Source organism: Phocoena sinus, chromosome 3, assembly GCF_008692025.1.
Source record: "Phocoena sinus isolate mPhoSin1 chromosome 3, mPhoSin1.pri, whole genome shotgun sequence".
NCBI classification, from domain to species: Eukaryota; Metazoa; Chordata; class Mammalia; order Artiodactyla; family Phocoenidae; genus Phocoena; species Phocoena sinus.
In genome coordinates this window covers 35,007,839-35,028,205 of record NC_045765.1, presented here as the reverse complement: position 1 = coordinate 35,028,205, position 20,367 = coordinate 35,007,839, and the positions used below count along the sequence as shown (strand labels likewise).

The window sequence follows — 20,367 nt, the reverse complement described above, 5'->3', positions numbered from 1 at the left end:
TACCATCTCCAGAATAATAGCAACAATTTATGGAGTGCTCTATGTCTGGTACTGTATAAGGCCCTTAACAAATTATCTCATTTAATCCTCTCAGTAGCTCCATGAAGCAAAATCTTATTGTTTCAGTTTTCAGCTGAGGAACTTGAAGGATGGAAAAGTTAAACACGTGTAATGTTACACAGCTCACAGAAGACCAGGCCTGAAGGTGAACCCAGTTCAGTCTGATTCTAACAGCTACCATCATCCCAGTGCATTCTATTGCCTCTGAGGATTGTCAAATACATTTCAATGCTTTTGCAGGTTACAGGTTTAACAGCTCATCATTCAAACTTTTGAATACTGGCCCTTATTTCATACTCTAAATACGAACTTAAAAGAGAATTAAAAAGACAGAGTAAAGACACACCCAACAAAGAAAAGTATAAAGGCAGATGACATTAAGATTCATATTTCAATGTAAATCATTCTCTTTAACATAATGTTTTATGAAATAGAGAGAAAGAGTTCTTGACAAATGAGGGTCCAAATCATGGCATCCGAGAGTATCGTTAACTTTCAATCCATTAGCTAACAAGAACAACAGAGGCAAATTTTCTTTCAAATATTCTCATAATCTGAGGATTTTCCTGAATTTTCATGTAACTTTTACCCAGTCATAGACCAATCATGCAGTATACTCTGATTTTGATTTTGGAAAATACATTATTTTTCAACCATTTTCATCATAAACCCGAACTCCAACTGTCAGACATATTTTCTTCTAAATGATTAGCATTCTACCCAGAATACTGCCCAATCAAATCAGTCTACTTCCATTTCAACAATAGTGGTTTCAGTTAAAAACAAGAACCGCAGCAACATCACAAATGAGATAGCCTGAGAGCACAGACATAGCAGGGGATTGGGACTAAAATAGTGAGTAACAAAATTTCAAACACCTCTTCTCCTGGAATCTACCTAATATCATTTATCAGACTCATGCTACATATAACACAACAAGTAATGAAGTTAAAAGAACAACTTAAAATAGTAAAACAAACTAGCAATTTAAGAGGTTAACCATAACTGTTTCCCACCCCAAAGGTAATAACAATGAGGAATCAAGGAATTTGGGGTCAGAGCCACAAAACTAAGGAAGAACATGACACTTCAAGATATAATAATGGCAGCTTCTCTGGCATCAAGTCCTCATAGGAAAGATTCACAGCGTTCAGTATCATTCACTGCCTCACCAAGAAATAGAACGAAAACAAATGAGAGGTAGGCAGTAGATGATAATGTGGAATGGTGACAATCACCATCTTCCTCCTCCAATTTGGCGGGTAATGTGAATGACAATTTGCCAATTAAGAAATGTAAACACATGAGGATTCAGAAACTAAACTCTAAGTTTTAGCCCCCAATGGGCTTTCTTTGGAGTTCATTTAAGTCAAGAACATTGTCAAGAAACGATCTCAATTATTGCCTCTTATCTATCATTATAACAACACTGGACCTGCTGAGATAATACTTATTTCTAAAATATAAATAACAATAAAGGAACAAGGACTTGATGCAAACATAACATTCTCACACACAAGTGAATGATCTAGGGCAGAAAATATAGGTTCCTGAATTCTAAGCCAACCTACGGAAGGACTGTATAATTCTCCACCTATTCCACCAACCCAAAGAAACACAATAAGAAAACTAAGAAATGCCAGAGTATATAATGATACTCTATACTTTATACTCTCAATACAAATGAAAAGAATACGATCTGCTCGTTTTCTTTCTTTAGCACAACAATAATGTATGAGTGGAACACTGAAGCTTAGGTTCATCATAACTACATCATAACTACATTTAACTACATTTAAAAAAAACAAACCCAGGAAAACCCCATTATGGTCTCATGAAAACATTTAACGTATCCCCACGTCTCAGGATACAAGTCCATAGGTTATCTGCAAAAACGCCATACGTTAATTTAAAGGGAACAGCTAAACATATTGGCTCCAACAGAAATACAAATAAATGGATTAAAAACTGGCTATCTAACCGTATACAGAGAGAAATCGTAATTGGTAGTCCGTCTAGTTGGGGAGAGGTTTCCAGTTGGGTCCCACAAGGATCGATATTGGGTCCCATTTTGTTTAATATCTTTATAAAAAATCTGGAAGACAAAGTAGAGAATGTGCTAATTAAGTCGACTGATGCCACTAGATTAGAATTGGTGGTTAAAGTAAATTGGCTATAGATAAATGCTACTGGTCTCTAGAAAGACCGATGCTAACAGAGACTAGAACTTCTAAATAGTTCTTTTTAATGTATCACTTACAAAATCTAGTTTCAAGCACTAGAAATAAATAAATTTAAAAGATCTTAGTGCTCTGTTTAACCAAAAATTTAGGTGTAATGGATAAAGACAACACAGAGACTCCAACACCCATGAATGCAGAATAAAGGATGCCCCCCCAGTAGATCTTTTCGGTGCAGCTTTATTGGGAAAACTGGTGGTTGTGGGTCTTTCGATACAGTAAGGATATTGGAGGCATTTCAGATATGCAAGAATCAAGGTGGTGAAAAGAGAGAAGTAACTAAAGTCTCAACTATATATACACCTAGTTATTGGCAGAAAAATAAACAAGAAAACAACATAAAGCTTAAAATAAAAAAAGGGAGCACTGAAAATTGAAGGCATGAACAGGAAAAGTGGGAAAATTGATCAAGAGAAAATCCTATAAGGAAACACACACACACACACACACACACACACACACACACACACACACACACACAACAGAAGAATGCAAGGTATAATAGGAGAGCTTTCCTAACACTAGAAAAAGAGACTGTAGTTTTTTAGCTACTCCTGAACACACTGAAGAAAAATATTCAGTAGAACTCTTACTGGTTTGAGGTGTATTTTTAAAAATCTTAGTAGTTAACAATTTAATTTGTCGCATGGACAAATTGTTACTTTCACAACTGTGAAAGTAACAAGGCTTGTCAGCTACGGACTCATGTGTAGACAGACGGGTTTTTTTAGGTGATGTGAACCGAATATATAGACTAATCTGGAATCAGCTTTTAAATTTTATATTTTTTCACTTGCTTGCACAGAGGAATGTACACTGGATAACGACTAGAAAACCTAGATCATCTCAGAAATCTTGTTAACTTTGCTATGCAACCTTGGATAGTTAACTTTCCTTCAGAGCCTTAGTTTTTCCATCAGTTAAACGCCAGACTAAGAATTGTTTTAAGAGCTGCAGATAACTCTTGTTAAAATAAGAACTTACAGGAAACTTCATACAGGGAAGAGATTAGAAAAATGTGGAAGCATGCCTTTGAGTGACAGTGGGCTCCCACCTGGCTGGGCTTCCCATTTTCATCCCTCCTGCCCTCAGGACAGAGAACAGTTTAAAAATCACTTTAGACCATATGACATGCTGCTTCTGTCTCTAGGAAACCATCAACAGAACCAGAAAAAGTCAATCCCTCTCCTAGTGACTGATTGCTCTGGAGCATCCAACAATACTTAGTTGATTATATGTGCCTGATCTTTTAAAAAAAAAACTGTAGAATTACAGTTAAAAAGAAGGAACATTCTTGATAAGAAATAGAGTGACATTATTCATGATGCCGACACAAAAGAAAGCATTGTGCAATCAGAGACCTCTGTGGGTCTCCTCTAACCCTTCATGCTGTGTTAAAAAAAGAAAAAAAAAAAAGGGGGAGCCTGGAATGTTAGATGGCTACCTTTAAAAAATCTAATCAACATGGCTGTAAGTATTCTGGCCTAAGAAATAATTGATCAAGTTTGTAGTTGGCTTGCTATTGATTTTACAGCTAATACCTGTTGAAAAATGATTTTGTTGCTTTGACTTTAAAACTTCCAAAGTGAAACATTCCTCTGTAGGTAATATTTTTTTAGGGATAGGACTGCATCCTACATACTAGAGCATGTAGAACGCACAAGCAAGTATCGCCAATAGGTCTGGAGACTGTAAATTTTATTTTGAAAAGTAATAATGTTTATCGTTTATAATATTTTGTTAATATTTATCACTTACCTAGTGCTTATCATATACTGGGGACTATGCTATCTTCTACACTTTATCATAACTTCATAACTTATGAGAGGAATTAACTCCATTTTACAGATGAGGAAACTAAAGGGTCAGAAAGGCTTTTTTTCCCCATTATCACACAACTACTAAATGGAGGGTAAATACCAAACCTGACTGACTCTAAAATATCTATTCAGAACTACTGTGCTAAATGATAACCCCTGATACCATGATGTTATTGCACACTGATCAAAGAAAGAAGAGGCTCCACTTGTGCTAAAGAGTTTTAAGAATAGGACACGTAGCTTACATTTTTCTCAAGTTTGAAACCGGAGGATTGGACTAGCGTAGAGTTTTTTAATCTCAGCAGTATTGACGTGTTGGGCTGGATCATTGTTATGGGGAGGCTGTCCAATGCACTGTAGGATGTTTAGCAGCACGGCTGGCCTCTACCCACTAGATACCAGTGGCAATCCCCTCCTCCTGGTTTTGATAATCCAAAACATCTACAGACATTGTCAATGATCCTCAGACGGGGGTTGGGGGGCGTGGTGGCAAAACGGCCTGAGATTTGAGAACCACTGTACTAGAAGCATTCTGGTATCTTCTTTGTTCTCTCATTCTATGCTCTGAATTGTGGATCCAACTTCAGCCAAGAGGATGGATGGGTTTTGCATCACTATGGGGTACCTGCCCAGTGAACCATTCCCTACCTCCATCTCAGTACATTGAGTTTAAAACTACCTGAAGCTCTCCAGGTTCAGTCTGCTACAAAACTGCCACTCTCTGGTACTTAAATTTATTATGTAAATGCAAATTGGTATGAAAAAATAGGGTAGGTGAAAGTGAAGAGAGATCAGATGTTAAGCCAGCTTTGCTTTAGGCAATTTATTGAGACTCATTTCAAACTGCTGTCCTAGGAGATTGTTTTATTTGTTCATTTTCTTTACTAAAGGTACTCTATCAGGAAAATTGTAAAATGGGTTTAAAAAGCATTCTCTATTTGACAGCCCGAGAGAGTCATAATGCTACCTTGGAATCTATTAACAGATTCCAATAAGTGAGACCTGGAGCACTGAAAAGAGATTGACAACTTCCTAGACCCTGTGGTTCACTGGCTTATAAGGGCCATTCCTAAAATTTGCATCATTATGAATATCATAATGATATTTGATATCATTATTTATGGTGTGCTACCCTTGGAATTAAATTGAAGTTAGAAATATTAAAATGTAAATTCAATAATTATTGGATGGTTAAAAATCCCAGATAGCTTAAAAGTATTACTATTTTCCTAGTTCCATCACTATGAACTATTTACCAAATCCAACATTATGCACTACTTTATAAGCGCTATTTATGGCAGATATTAAAATAAGTCCTTGTTTTTTTTGTCTATTTTGAAGCACCTAAATTTGCACTATGGGAAAATGCATATGTAAATATTCTGTTCAGTGCAGAAAGTTATATAACAGGAAGCCAGGTGAAGTCACATTTTGGGAGTAAAGATGGCTAGATCTATTGGAACTATTGTCGAAAGCCTCAAAATTGAGATTCTAAATCTTGAATGCAAATAAGAATAATATTTGGAGAATTAAAAAAAATTATGATGCCCAGGCATACCCCAGGACAATCAAATCAGAATTTCTGGGGATGAAACCCAGGCTTCAGTATTTTTTAATGCTTTCCTAGTCATTTAATTGCGCACCCAAAATTGGGAACTGCCTTCAAGAATAAATTGGATTTACAACTGTGTAGGAATTTTTCTTTGGCTATGCCTGACTTAAGCAACATGGTAGCCTCCTGTACTCAAATGCTTCAAGGATTTTAAGTAGTACATGTGCAAGGCATTAAATAATTATCTGTCACTTAAAAAGAAAGTTATTCATTTTTTCCCTTCCACTTCTTTTTCTATCCATCTGATGACTTCAAGAACAAAGTCTCAGGCTGCTGCTGGTGGGTCTTTAGCACCTGTCTGCACATGCTTATTTCCTTTTTAAATCAATGGGAATGCAGAGCTCAGGCCTAGAGCCTTTATCTAGTATAACCTAGAATTTAATAACATAGTTTCATTTTTATTATACTTAAGATTATCTTCCAGCAAGTAATACTGATTTAAGTGATATGAAATTTCCTTTTTAAAAATAAATTTAAATAAAGTGAGTAAATTTAAATAAACATAAAGTAAATAATAGTACATATTATACTCATATATGGAATAAGTCACAAAGGTGGTTCTTAGATGACTATGGTTTGGGCCACCCTAGTGTTAAGGTAAAGGGCATCTAAATGTTGTACCATAAATCTGGGCCCTAATTGTGCCTCCATCACTAATTATCTCTTCCCTGGGCTTTGGTTTTCTCATTTGTTAACAAGGCCATGAAGCTATACTGCAGGCATTCTTCTATGAGTTTAAGAAGCAAGGAGGGCTTTGCCCTTTGAACTTACCTTGTTGACATCCAGACGCATCTTCTCATTGTTGGCACTGGCAGCCTTCTCAGCTGCTTTCTTTTGGCGTTGAGGTCCCCTCCCAAAAAAGATGTAGTTGACCAAAGCATATTCCAGAAGGGCCATGAAAACAAAGACAAAGCACCCCATCAGGTACATGTCAATGGCCTTCACATAAGGGATTTTAGGGAGAGTTTCCCGGAGGTGGGTATTGATAGTGGTCATTGTTAGCACAGTTGTAATTCCTGTAAAAAATGAGAGAGTTAGAGTAATAATGTTTGTATTTCCTTTCTGCTTTCATCATAGCTGGAAAGGTTAACTGTATTCTTTTACTTGTTTATAGATACTGCAAAATATATACCAGGCACTTATTATACAGCAGCCCTGTGATAGGCCCTGGCAATATACATAAGTCATTAATTTATAGTAAACATTAATCATTTGGGGGGCATTTCCTTTAATTTCATTTTCATATTTATAGTTATGTATCTAGTGGGGGGCTAGAGATGTGAATTAAATGCTACGATAGACATGTGTGTAAGGTGAAAGTTGAGAATATGGAGAAGATCCTAGTTTAGCCCATGATGTGGCAGGGAAGAGATCAGGAAATATAGACTTCAGAGCTGAGTCCCGAAGAATGAGTGGGAGTTACCCAGGCAAACAAAACCTGGAGGTCAAAAGTGATAGTAGACCTAAGGGCATTGGTGGTGGAGAGAGTCTATTTATTTTTTTTTTAAAAAAATTATTTATTTATTATTTTTTGCTGTGTTCGGTCTTTGTTGCTATGCACGGGCTTTCTCTAGTTGTGGCGAGCAGGTGCTTCTCTGTTGCCGTGTACGGGCTTCTCATTGTGGTGGCTTCTCTTGTTGCGGAGCATGGGCTCTAGGCCCACGGGCTTAAGTAGTTGTGCCTCGCGGGCTCTAGAGCGCAGGCTCAGTAATTGTGGCGCACGGGCTTGTGGGATCTTCCCGGACCAGGGCTCGAACCTGTGTCCCCTTCATTGGCAGGCGGATTCTTAACCACTGTGCCACCAGGGAAGCCCGAGTTTTTTTAAAGGGGTGCTTTGTGGGGGTGAAAGTACACAGCCCATCAAAAGAATCTCAAGAAACTCAACGTGGGTACATTATAGGATATGATGGGAAGGATGATGAGGAAAGTGGAGAATAAGGGCTGCATAATGGAAAGTTACATACACAGAACCTAATGCAGAACTTGAACTTAAAATTGAAGGCAATGTGAGGCCACTGACCAGCTTCCAGTAGGGAGGTATCAGGGACAAACTGTGTTTAGGACGCTCATGAGGGTAAGCATGCAAGACAGGAAGCAGAATACCAGCTGAGAGTTTTTCAGAATAAGCAAGTGATGAAGGGGAAATAAATTAAAATCATTGTAAAAGTACTGAACTCAATGAATGCATTAAACAGATGATATGAACAATGATTGCAAAAAATATGGAAACTAGAGGTGGAGAGTAACAGAGAAGCAGCTGTCTAGCCTTCGTGTTTCTGGGTTGGGAATGTAGGCACATAATGCACAGATAAATAATATAGAAGTATTACAAGACTCTATGGGAAACGCCACACTATGTCAGGTTATTACTATTAGTCCAGCTGAGGGAACATCTCCAACAGTGGGGAGTAGTTTCCCCAAAGCTGCAATTGGAGGGATAGACAGAGATACGCTGGGTAAAAGCAGTGGGAGTCCAGAGCCCTGAGTTTCCTACAAAGGTCCAGCTTTGTAGGAAAAGAGTGATGTGAAAACAGAGCTCCGAGGTCAAGATCACACAGATGGGAAGCTGCAGAGTCAAAATTTGAACTGGGGTGTCTCTGACTCAGAAACCTGTGCCCTTAAACACTATCCAATAACACAGACCAAAAGTTAATTTTCAATTCTATTTTTCAAGAACATATGTTTTCTGATTTAGTTTTTTCTCTCTAATAAGATCATAATTTTTGCCTTGCTTTTCTATATGCTCATGAAACAGATACAGAAAAAATAAATTTGAGCATCCAATTCTGAGCATGGCCAAAAAAATATGGTTATACTTTAGATCTAGGTATTTTATAGTTCTCACATCTTTTCTATGTTAGTCATTTTGACACATTTTCCAATTTTACTTTTCTCTTCATTATTTCATCTAGAGCTTATCTTGGATGACATGAATATTACATTTATATTATAAAACAGACAACACTGATTTTACTATTTATCTAAATCCCATGTTAAGGTGTTTCTGACCTAGTAATAAACTGCTCACATAAAAGACATTTGACAATTTTCTTTCAAAAAGTAAATAACTTATGTATTAGTCCTATAATAGGCATCAAATTGATAACAGATTTTCATTTTGGAATAACAGCATATTTACAAATTCCGTTCATTACTTTATTCAGCAGCTATTTACTGGACACCATTCACTGTGTGAGACACTACAAATATAATGGAAGCAAAATTAGATATGGACCTTCCTCCAAGGTATCTTCAGTACCATGAGGAAAATGAACATCACAAACCAAATAAATATAAATTATAACTGCGCCTGGTCTCCAAGGTTGGTCTATAGTATTTTTTTTTTTTTTTTTTTTTTTTTTATGCGTTACGCGGGCCTCTCACTGTTGCGGCCTCTCCCGCTGCGGAGGACAGGCTCCGGACGCGCAGGCTCAGCGGCCATGGCTCATGGGCCCAGCCGCTCCGCGGCATGTGGGATCCTCCCAGACCGGGGCACGAACCCGTGTCCCCTGCATCGGCAGGCGGACTCTCAACCACTGCGCCACCAGGGAAGCCCGGTCTATAGTATTTTAAGAGAATATATCACAGGGACTTGACTCAGTCCAGGAGGTAATTAATTCTCCTTCCATCCCTGAACCACCACAATCTAATCTCAACACAGCAGCCAAAGTTACCCCTTTGTATCTGAAATCATGTCAGTTCTTTGCTCAGTGTTGCTCTAATTTCACTCAGAATAAAAGCAAAACTTTAAGTATGGCCCCTGGACCATTTCATCATCTTTTAGTCCCCTCTCCCTGACATTATCTCTACTCCTGAACTCACTCTGCATCTGCCTTACAGGCCACCTTGCTCACTTGCTTGGCATGTTTCTACCTGAGGGCCTTTTCATCAAGCTGGAATATTCTCATCCAGACATTTATGTGACTCAATCTTCTTCAAGTCTTTATCCACTGGCAATCAATGAAGTCTACCCTGATTGTTCTAAACTGTACCCCTAGAATACCCACCCCCTTACCTTGCTTATTTCCACTCTACAGGTTTACCATATTATATAATTTGCATGTTAAATGCAAAATAAATTTACTTTTTTACCTTTTATTGCTAGAACGTAACTTCCAGAAGGACACTGGCTTTATCTCCAGTGCCCAGTATGTTTGACACATAGTAGGTGCTCAAAAAATTTTTGTTGTATGAATAATGACTTTGTTAAGGAATTAATGATTTAATTGAGATATACTGGTGAAGCACTTAACTCAAAATTTAAAGGGATTTGTCAAAACTCAGAATAATAAAGATTGTATAAAAGGTCATACATTTACTATATCTGGAGTCAGCAACATAAAAATGTTCATGAAATATAATTTATTCTCTTTCTCTGGTGTTATGATGGAAAAACATCACGCATAAGATAAGTGATGGCATGATTTCCCAATATTCTTACTTTGTTGTCTCCTGCCCTTTGCCATGCTATCCCAAAATCTTAGTTAAGACTTCAGAATTTTCTGCTCATTGATTAGCTGCACATTTCATTTCTCTGTTTCTTGTTCAGAATAAAATAAAAAAAAAAAGATGGAAGAGAGCTCTTCCCAGGTAAGGAAACACAGATAAAAACAACAATTATCTAGCAATATTACATGAACTATGCTTCAATAAAAATATCAAGCTGATGGGACTAATTTCATTACCGACAGCTACATAGTTAACTAATTTTGACATGAAAGAGTTTTAATTTGTGTTTAACTGATTTAACGCAGAATCAGATCACCCAACGTCTCATAGCCAAATTCTTATAATGTGCGCAGTCCGGTCTCATCACGCATCGCAAACTCGAGGGTAAGGAAAGTGCACGTGTACTCAGGCGCACACACAGGCACACTCCACAAGCAGTCAGATTGATGCCTACCTAATGCCACTCTTGCAGCTGAAGCATCGTAATTAATCCAGAAGGAGACCCAGGAGAGGATAGTGATCAAGATAGATGGCATGTATGTTTGCAGGATAAAGTAACCAATGTTTCTCTTAAGCTTAAAGCTGAGGGACAACCTGGGATAGGAACCTAGAAAGACAATTTTAAAACATCATCGTTATCCATCAATATTTATAGGATACTTTTCTTTAAAGGCCCATAAATAGTTTGTATATCTTTCCTAAACTCAATTTTAGCTCCTGGTGAAGGGCACTTTCTTCTGCAAAAGTGGTCTGAGAAAACAGGGCTTTTAATTAGCAGGACTTACTCAGTGTTAAATATATTCCACACTCATCAGTAATTGAAAGAATTCCAGCTCTTCCCTCCTCAGCCTCCTACACTGAATCAAAGGTTCTCATTCTCTGCAACTGTGATGACAAGACAATTTGAGACAGTCCCTTTGTTCCCCCTTTAACTGTTTCTCAGCAAGTCCATCCTGTACATTTATGTATATAAGAATAAGGCTGCACACTCTGATTATAGGGAAAGAAATCTCTTCAGAAGCCCCAGGATGCATTCTAAGGCGAGGATCAGTGGCAAGGCTGCAGTTAGTGCAGCAAATCCCTGAAATTTTGTGAAGGTTTTCATGTGTATGCAGTAATTTTTCTAATTTCATTGCTTCCATCAAAGTTTTCAAAGGATTCCTGACCCACCAAAAGGTGGAGAGTCACTTTTCCTGAGCAATGTTTGTGGAAGATATAACTAAGGATAAGATTCTTGAAGCTGGGTCTTTTGATGGTGGGGACCTGGGGAATTACATTTTAAATGAGATATGTAACGGAATACAGTCTTACAACCTAAAAGAGTCACACTGATAAATGGTGTGAGTGTGTGTGTGTGTGTGTGTGTGTGTATGTGTGTGTGCGGGGGGGGATATTCTTACTAACTGAAAGCCTTGTCTAGCCCTCTTGGACTGAAGCAAGTATATTAATATTAAAGTAAAAATATTTTAAGTAGAAACTCATTTCTATAGTGTCTCAGGGGTTCAAAGAACCTCAAACCTAAGAAAAGTTTCTGTTGTTTCTTTTGCAAAGCTGGAGGCTATTTTGTATTCTTGCTTGAAGTAGTTTTCAGGGACAGGAAGTGCCTGAGTCCTTAGCAGACAATTCAAAATCTACAGTTACTGTATTAGCTATTTCTGTGCTTGGGGAATTCATTTCAATAAGAAAAATATAAAGAGGGATATTCCTGTGGACTTATTCTTCTTTTAATGAGTATGGAGCAAATTACTGCATTCCTGGGCTTTTTTGTTAAAAATCTGTGCTGATGAAAACAAGTCTGACCTCAATACTGGAAGAATAAGAATGGTAAATGTATCAGGATAATCTCAACATCTGGAAAAGATTTTAGCTCCAAAACAGTAGGTAAGGCTACGTAAAGAAAGTCCTACCCTTTGAGAAAAATGTGAAGTCCTCCCACCCTACTGTGTTTAGAGAATTTCACTGTGGTCAGACTTGAGTGAACTATGACCTGGCTGTCCTCAGTATGTTTCAAGGAATTATGATTGTGCATGAGAGACATTTGCTTTGCTGGGGGTGCCTTCTTGAAAGTAAATGGATCGGTTCCAAATGGGCTTGCTGGGGAACTGAGCATTTTCAGCAGATCTAAGTCTTCCAGAGTCCCCATCCTTCCCTGGGACCTGATCCTGATATAAGTGAACCCTTTTGGCAAAATATAATAAAGCCCCTTTTCTCTTAACTATTTGCCCTGATACAAACCTGTGGAAAAAACAACCTTCTTGGTGATAAGTTTATAATCTACAATAGAGAACTGTGGAAGTTCAATCTTGGTTACTCCTGTTACTGCATTATCATCCCCACGCCAGTAAAACTCAATGTCATCAGTTGTATATCCATCTGTAAAAGGAAACACACAAACACATATACAGATACACAAAAAAAAGACAAACAAAATAGAAAAAAATAACTGTTTAGGAAATGAACTGTATAAACGATAATAGCTATAGCTAAAGGTTATTATGTGTTAGGTATCACGCCAAGCACCTTAAGTATATTACTATCTTTAATCCTCACAATAATCCCATTGGGGAAGTATAATTAGGCTCACATGAGGCAACAAAGGCTTAGAGAAATTAACAGCTTTTATTAAGTCTTGTAACTAGGAAGTGGTATCGTTGGGACTTGAACCTAGGTTTATCTGATTATGAACCTCATTCTCTCAAACAGCATCACATTATCACATAACCCTGGACTGTACTCTAAGAGAAGACAAAAGAAGAGAAAAATCATTTAAGTTATCAGTACAGTATTAAATGGTACCAAACCCTCCCCCTGCCAATACAAAATACCTGAATTACAAAATATTTGGATTTTAAGTCGGAAGAGAAGTGATTATGAAGAAGTGAGTCATTAATTTTTTAACATTCATAGACATGATCTCCAAATTTGATTTTGCAGCATATCTAAACCCCCCAAAAATGCCCTAAAAATTCAAAACAACATATAATTTCCAGCAGCTTTAAGGAGTAAGTACAAATGTGGAGTGTACACCACAAATGCACAGTGCATTTAGGGGGTCTGGCTCCATTCATCCAACAATTACTTATTGAGCACCTACTATGCTTGTCAGTGCAGTTGCTGGGGATAGGACTCTACTATGCTTGTCAGTGCAGTTGCTGGGGATAGGACTCTGCACAATAAAAACATGACCTCTTTTATAATGATCCTTTCAATCCATGGGGTAGAGTGGGACAAACACATGTATTCTAATTAGTAAGCACACATATAACTGCAGTGAATAAACACATATTATATTGCAAACAATGCTGTACAGGGAAGCATGCAATGAAATCCAGTGAATACCAATATTTTACAAACTCACGCATCCCCCACAAATCCCCCCAAAAGCATTCGTTATATTTGTATATCACATTTATCTCTTCAAAGAACATTTGCACCCAGATAGCTGAATCTTTACGAGTCTAGGAGGCAGGCAGCACAGAGAATCTCCTCCAATTTCAAAAGCAATAAAACCAATGAGAAAACTGCTTAAGTTTCTGTCTTTTGACATGTAACTAGTTAGTTTAACACTGAGGATTTGAACATCAATTCTTTGATTCTTAGCTCTTATGATTTCCAAAAAACCACATTTCTTCCAAAGAGAGAAAGTCATATCTCCAAAAAAGTGGAAGCAAATTATTTTTCAAAGAACTACACTACCCTCAATTTGAGAATCTATATCAACCATAGCATAGCTCAGGCGTTGTCTTAACTTTTCTAGAAATCTGAAGTCTTCTTTATTCAAAAGAGTAGCCATCTTTATCTGATAATAGATATACAGATTTTTTGGAAGAGTTTTTGAAAACTTGAACTTGCAGTTCCCTAACAATAGGCTTTTGGATAATAGCTAATGATTTTCAAAAGGGTTATTTATTTGCAAACATCATAAATTGTAATAGAGATGGTGGAGTTTAAATAGATTATAGAACGCCAACATTTTTATTAGCATGATCTCACTTAGAGCCTTTGTTTTGCTAGAGAATGTCTTTCTTCATAGAAAACTAGATTTAAAAGTAAATTACTCTTGGCTTTAAAGGAAACCCCACCTGTTAAGTGAATGACACAGCAAGCTGATTCTCAGATAAGAGCTCTCACTCCTTATTAATCTACTCCATTAATATTCGCTACCTAAACCTAAGAACTCAGGTGTCTGTCCCAAAGTATAACTGCCCTTTTTCTAAGATGGCAACTTTCTTAATGTGGCCATGGGAACTCTCAGAGTCCAGAACGTCAACTCAAATTAAGTCGCATTTGTCATTGGTTATCTGTACACATCTCTCAGTTATGAAATTGTTTAGAGTCAATGACAACCCCACCATTCATAAAACAGTTTAAAATAAAAAAGAGGGTCAACTTTCTCCTAGAATCAAGCTAGATATTTAGAAATGTATTGTAAAATTGAATCTGTGTATAAACAAAAAAAGGTATTTATGAAACAAGGAGGCAACAGTTTTCTAGAATGCAGCCATCTTTGAAAGAAGAGAACAAGGGAAAAGTCAACTCACTACTGCCAACAGAGGACTAAGTATAAACTAGTGAAGGGTGTGTTTCTGGTCCTCCAGCTTCCTTTCCTCAGTATTTAGCTTCTTTTATTCATCACTACAAATCTTGTAACAGAAGCTCTCTGTAAGCAGAGGCATGGGAATATCAATGGCATTTCAATACAGCTGTAGAGGAGATGCCTAATGGGTATTTAATAGGTAGAAACATTATAATAAAATACAGACTTCTGTCAAAAAGCCAGATATTTGACACAGTGCTTGCTAGACAATACCTGGCAGAGAAGAGGTACTTGGCATAAATTATTGAATTAATACAACAATTATTTAATATACATGTGGATTTGGACAATGGTTGTTTAACCAGATGCTTGTCAATGTGAATGTATTCATCATGTTAATATCTCTGTCTCTTGCTCCTAGCACAGTACCTGGCACATAGTCGGCATTAAATATATCTCTTCTGAGTGAATTCAAAAAAATTCACCCAATGATAACATAACCCTTGAGAATAATCCAAAAATCCTTCATTATATATTTTTCCTTATGTATTAGTTGGGCAAGCTACCTAGCCTCTCTGTCCTCCATTTTCTCATCTGAAAATTAGGATAATAATAGTAATAGCTACTTCACAGAGCAGTTATGCCAGAAAAATAAGTTGTTCCTTGTAAAATACTTCAGAAAAGTAACTGGCAGATAGTGCTCAAAAAGGTTAGCTAATACCTTCTCTTTAAATAAGAATTACTTACCATTGCAACAAAAAGAATAAAACACCTAGGAATAAACCTACCTAAGGAGACAAAAGACCTGTATGCAGAAAACTATAAAACACTGAGGAAAGAAATTAAAGATGATACAAATAGATGGAGAGATATACTATGTTCTTGGATTGGAAGAATCAACACTGTGAAAATGACTCTACTACGTAAAGCAATCTACAGATTCAATGCAATCCCTATCAAATTACCAATGGCATTTTTTACAGAACTAGAACAAAAAATCTTAAAATTTGTATGGAGACACAAAAGACCCTGAATAGCCAAAGCAGTCTTGAGAAAGAAAAATGGAGCTGGAGGAATCAGGCTCCCAGACTTCAGACTATACTACAAAGCTACAGTAATCAAGACAGTATGGTACTGGCACAAAAAGAGAAATATAGATCAATGGAACAGGATAGAAAGCCCAGAGATAAACCCACGTACATATGGTCACCTTATCTTTGATAAAAGAGGCGAGAATATACAATGGAGAAAAGACAGCCTCTTCAATAAGTGGTGCTGGGAAAACTGGACAGCTACACGTAAAAGAATGAAATTAGAACACTCCCAAACACCATATGCAAAAATAAACTCAAAATGGATTAAAGACCTAAATGTAAGGCCAGACACTATAAAACTCTTAGAGGAAAACATAGGCAGAACACTCTATGACATAAATAACAGCAAGATCCTTTTTGACCCACCTCCTAGAGAAATGGAAATAGAAACAAAAATAAACACATGGGACCTAATGAAGCTTAAAAGCTTTTGCACAGCAAAGGAAACCATAAACAAGACGAAAATACAACCCTCAGAATGGGAGAAAATACTTGCAAATAAAGCAACTGACAAAGGATCAATTTCCAAAATTTATAAGCAGCTCATGTAGCTCAATAACAAAAAAACAAACAACCCAATCCAAAAATGGGCAGAAGACCTAAACAGACATTTCTCCAAAGAATATAAACAGATTGTCAACAAACACATGAAAGAATGCTCAACATCATTAATCATTAGAGAAATGCAGATCAAAACTGCAATGAGATATCATCTTACACTAGTCAGAACGGCCAACATCAAAAACTCTACAAACAATAAATGCTAGAGAGGGTGTGGAGAAAAGGGAACCCTCTTGAACTGTTGGTGGGAATGTAAATTGATACAGCCACTATGGAGAACAGTATGGAGGCTCCTTAAAAAACTAAAAATAGAACTACCATATGACCCAGCAATCCCACTACTGGGCATATACCCTGAGAAAGCCATAATTCAAAAAGAGCCATGTACCACAATGTTCACTGCAGCTCTACTTACAATAGCCAGGACATGGAAGCAACCTAAGCATCCATTGACAGATGAATGGATAAAGAAGATGTGGCACATATATACAGTGGAATATTACTCAGCCATAAAAAGAAACGAAACTGAGTTATTTGTAGTGAGGTGGATGGACCATAGCATCTCTCATACAGAGTGAAGTAAGTAAGAAAGAGAAAAACAAATACCGTATGCTAACACATATATATGGAATCTAAAAAAAAAAAAAAAAGGTCATGAAGAACCTAGGGGCAGGAGGGCAATAAAGATGCAGACCTACTAGAGAATGGAGTTGACCACATGGGGAGGGGGAGGGGTAAGCTGGGACAAAGTGAGAGACTGGGATGGACATATATGGACTACCAAGTGTAAAACCGATAGCTAGTGGAAAGCAGCTGCATAGCACAGGGAGATCAGCTCGGTGCTTTGTGACCACCTAGAGGGGTGGGATAGGGAGGGTGGGAGGGAGGGAGATGCAAGAGGGAAGAGATATGGGGATATATGTATATGTATATGTATAGCTGATTCACTTTGTTATAAAGCAGAAACTAACACACCATTGTAAAGCAATTATATTCCAATAAAGATGTTAAAAAAAAATCCTATGATAAACTCTAATGGAAAAGAATATATAAAAAAAGAAGGTATATATATATATATATGTGTGTGTGTGTGTGTGTAACTGAATCACTTTGCTGTATAGCAGAAACTAACATTGTAAATAAACTGTACTTCAATAAAAAAATTAAGAAAACAAACAAAACAAAACAAAAAGAATCTGCCTGCCGATGCTGGGCACATGGGTTCGATCCCTGGTCCGGGAAGATCCCACATGCCATGGAGCAAATAAGCCCATGTGCCACAACTACGGAGCCTGTCCTCTAGAGCCCGTGAGCCACCACTACTGAAGCCGACACATCTAGAGTCTGTGCTCTGCAACAAGAGAAGCCACTGCAATGAGAAGCCTGCGCACCCCAACAAAGAGAAGCTGAGTAGCTCCCACTTGCCACTACTAGAGAAAGCCGCACACAGCAATGAAGAACACAGCTAAAAATAAATAAATAAATTTTAAAAATAAATAAAATAAAAAATAGAGAAATGCAAATCAAAACTACACTGACGTATCACCTCATACTGGTCAGAATGGTCATCATCAGAAAATCTGCAAACAATAAATGCTGGAGAGGGTGTGGAGAAAAGGGAATCCTCTTGCACTGTTGGTGGGAATGTAAATTGATATAGCCACTATGGAGAACAGTATGGAGGTTCCTTAAAAAACTAAAAATAGAACTACCATACGACCCAGCAATCCCACTACTGGGCATATACCCTGAGAAACCATACTTCAAAAAGACACATGTATACCAATGTTCATTGCAGCACTATTTACAATAGCCAGGACATGGAAACAACCTAAGTGTCCACCGACAGATGAATGGATAAAGAAGATGTGGTACATATATACAATGGAATATTACTCAGCCATAAAAAAATGAAATGGGGTCATTTGTTGAGATGTAGATGGACCCAGAGTCTGTCATACAGAGTGAAGTAAGTCAGAAAGGGAAAAACAGATATAGTATGTTAATGCATATATGTGGAATCTAGAAAAATGGTACAGATGAACCTTATTTGCAGGGCAGGAATAGAAAGGCAGACGTAGAGAACAGACGTGTGGACACAGAGGGGCAGAAGGGGAGGGTGGGATGAATTGGGAGATTAGGTTTGACATAAATACACTACCGTGTGTTAAATAGATAGCTAGTGGGGACCTGCTGTACAGGGAGGTCAGCTGGGTGCTCTGTGATGGCCTAGTTGGGTGGGATGGGGGTGAGGGAGGGAGTTCCAAGAGGGAGGGGATATGTGTATGCATATGGCTGATTCACTTCGCTGTGCAGCAGAAACTAACACAACACTGTAAAGCAATTATACTCCAATTAAAAAAAAAACACATTAGAAGGTTATTTTGATGCCTATGATTGTGGAATCTGACACAATGGAGCAGGATATTGTATATGCTCCTTGGCTACTGCTGGTTTTAAAAACCTCAGTCTTCTTGACTTCATTTTGGGTTAACCAAGGATAGAATGTTGCAAATGGAAAGCAAGTATATGCTCTTGCATCATCAATTTCTGTAGATGAAAGACCAACAATCCATAACAGTGCCAGGGTGGTCAAGTTCAAAAGCCAGCTCAATATACTGTGCAGGATTAGCTGAAAGCAGACCTAGTTTTCTTCTTTTCTTTGAATTTTCTCTCAAGGAATATTTAGTGGTCTCTCAATGTAATTAAAAAATAAAACATATGCAAATACATATGACCTGACTTTACATCTGTCATAATAATAATGAGTAAAAAATCAGATATCTTTTAAAAGGTATCAGAAGGAGGAGATGCACTGAAGCTCCTCATTAATGTCTTGCAAAATAAATTCATCTTTTATATTTTATTCATGGGATTCCAGAAACTGAGTGATTAAATTATATTGTATTGTTATCATTAAAAACATAATCCACATCAATTCAATTGGCCTATGAATAAACCAAAACACAAATTTATTGGAATTTACCTGGAGAAATTAAAACTGCATGAAATGTTACAAAACCCTGATCAGGAAGGATAAATATGTAAATTTATAAATCTGTATAAGACACAAATGATAGATATTGGTAAATACCTGTACTATATGAGATTTAAGGAGCAAAAATGCCACTTTAAAATAATTTACATAATAACTGAACAGATTCTCACAACTCTTATGTATCTTATTACATAACATGGCATTTAAACAAGTTTTTTCCTCACTTTACTGATAGTTTACGTTTGTTTTGTTATCTACTAAGTAAATGTTACATTTTAGAAGGATACTACTATGCAAAAAATATGAACCTGTAACAAGATACTAAATAGGGGAAGCTGATGAGAACATTTAGAAGAATTAACTGAATTATCAATGCTACCATATTTTTTCCTAGTGGAAAATTAAAGTGACTTATTATTCTCCTGTTACTTATTTACACTTTGCTCCTCAATTGGACTGTTAAATGTTCTCTGGTAGTTATCCATTTTCTGTCTCCCATTGTATCAACATAGCAATAGTAACATAGTATAACTGACCTTTAAACAACATGGTTTGAACTGCATGGGCCCACTTATACAAGGATTTTTTTCAATAGGAAATACTACAGTACTACACGATCCACGGTTGGTTGAATCCATGGATGTGGAACTGTGGATGCAGAAAAACGTGGGTATGGAAAGCTGACTATAAATTAGAAGGGGATTTTCGACTGTGTCGGTGGTTGGGCCCCTAACAGCTACATTGTTCAATGGTCAACTGTACTGCCATTTACAAGAACAAGAATGCAAACATTTTTTTCATGACTAACTCAGTGACCACAATTAGAAGCCTCCACAATCAGAATGGACTCCACTCCATGAAGAGGCCTGTATGTAAGTGCAAAGGTGCAAGACTGAGTACAGTCAATGCTAATTAAAGTTACAGGGATTTTTCAAGAGGGAGAGAGAGAAACTCACTTGTCAGCCACGACTCTTTAAATTCAGCAATGAAAGTGTT

General features: G+C 37.2%; 1 protein-coding gene across 2 annotated transcripts in view; it reads right to left on the bottom strand.

Annotated features, from left to right (window-relative positions):
* The window catches only part of GABRB2 (gamma-aminobutyric acid type A receptor subunit beta2), a 300,586-nt gene that overhangs the window by 44,069 nt on the left and 236,150 nt on the right, over nucleotides 1-20,367 (bottom strand). The window contains exons 6-9 of one of the 2 annotated variants that reach the window (XM_032627185.1): nucleotides 12,417-12,554; nucleotides 10,636-10,788; nucleotides 6,504-6,748; nucleotides 2,042-2,155 (exon numbers count right to left, since the gene is read on the bottom strand). In XM_032627185.1, coding sequence (XP_032483076.1) covers nucleotides 2,042-2,155; nucleotides 6,504-6,748; nucleotides 10,636-10,788; nucleotides 12,417-12,554 — 650 coding nt within the window. The remainder of the gene's footprint in view (nucleotides 1-2,041; nucleotides 2,156-6,503; nucleotides 6,749-10,635; nucleotides 10,789-12,416; nucleotides 12,555-20,367) is intronic. The other variant, XM_032627188.1, reaches the window with a different exon arrangement.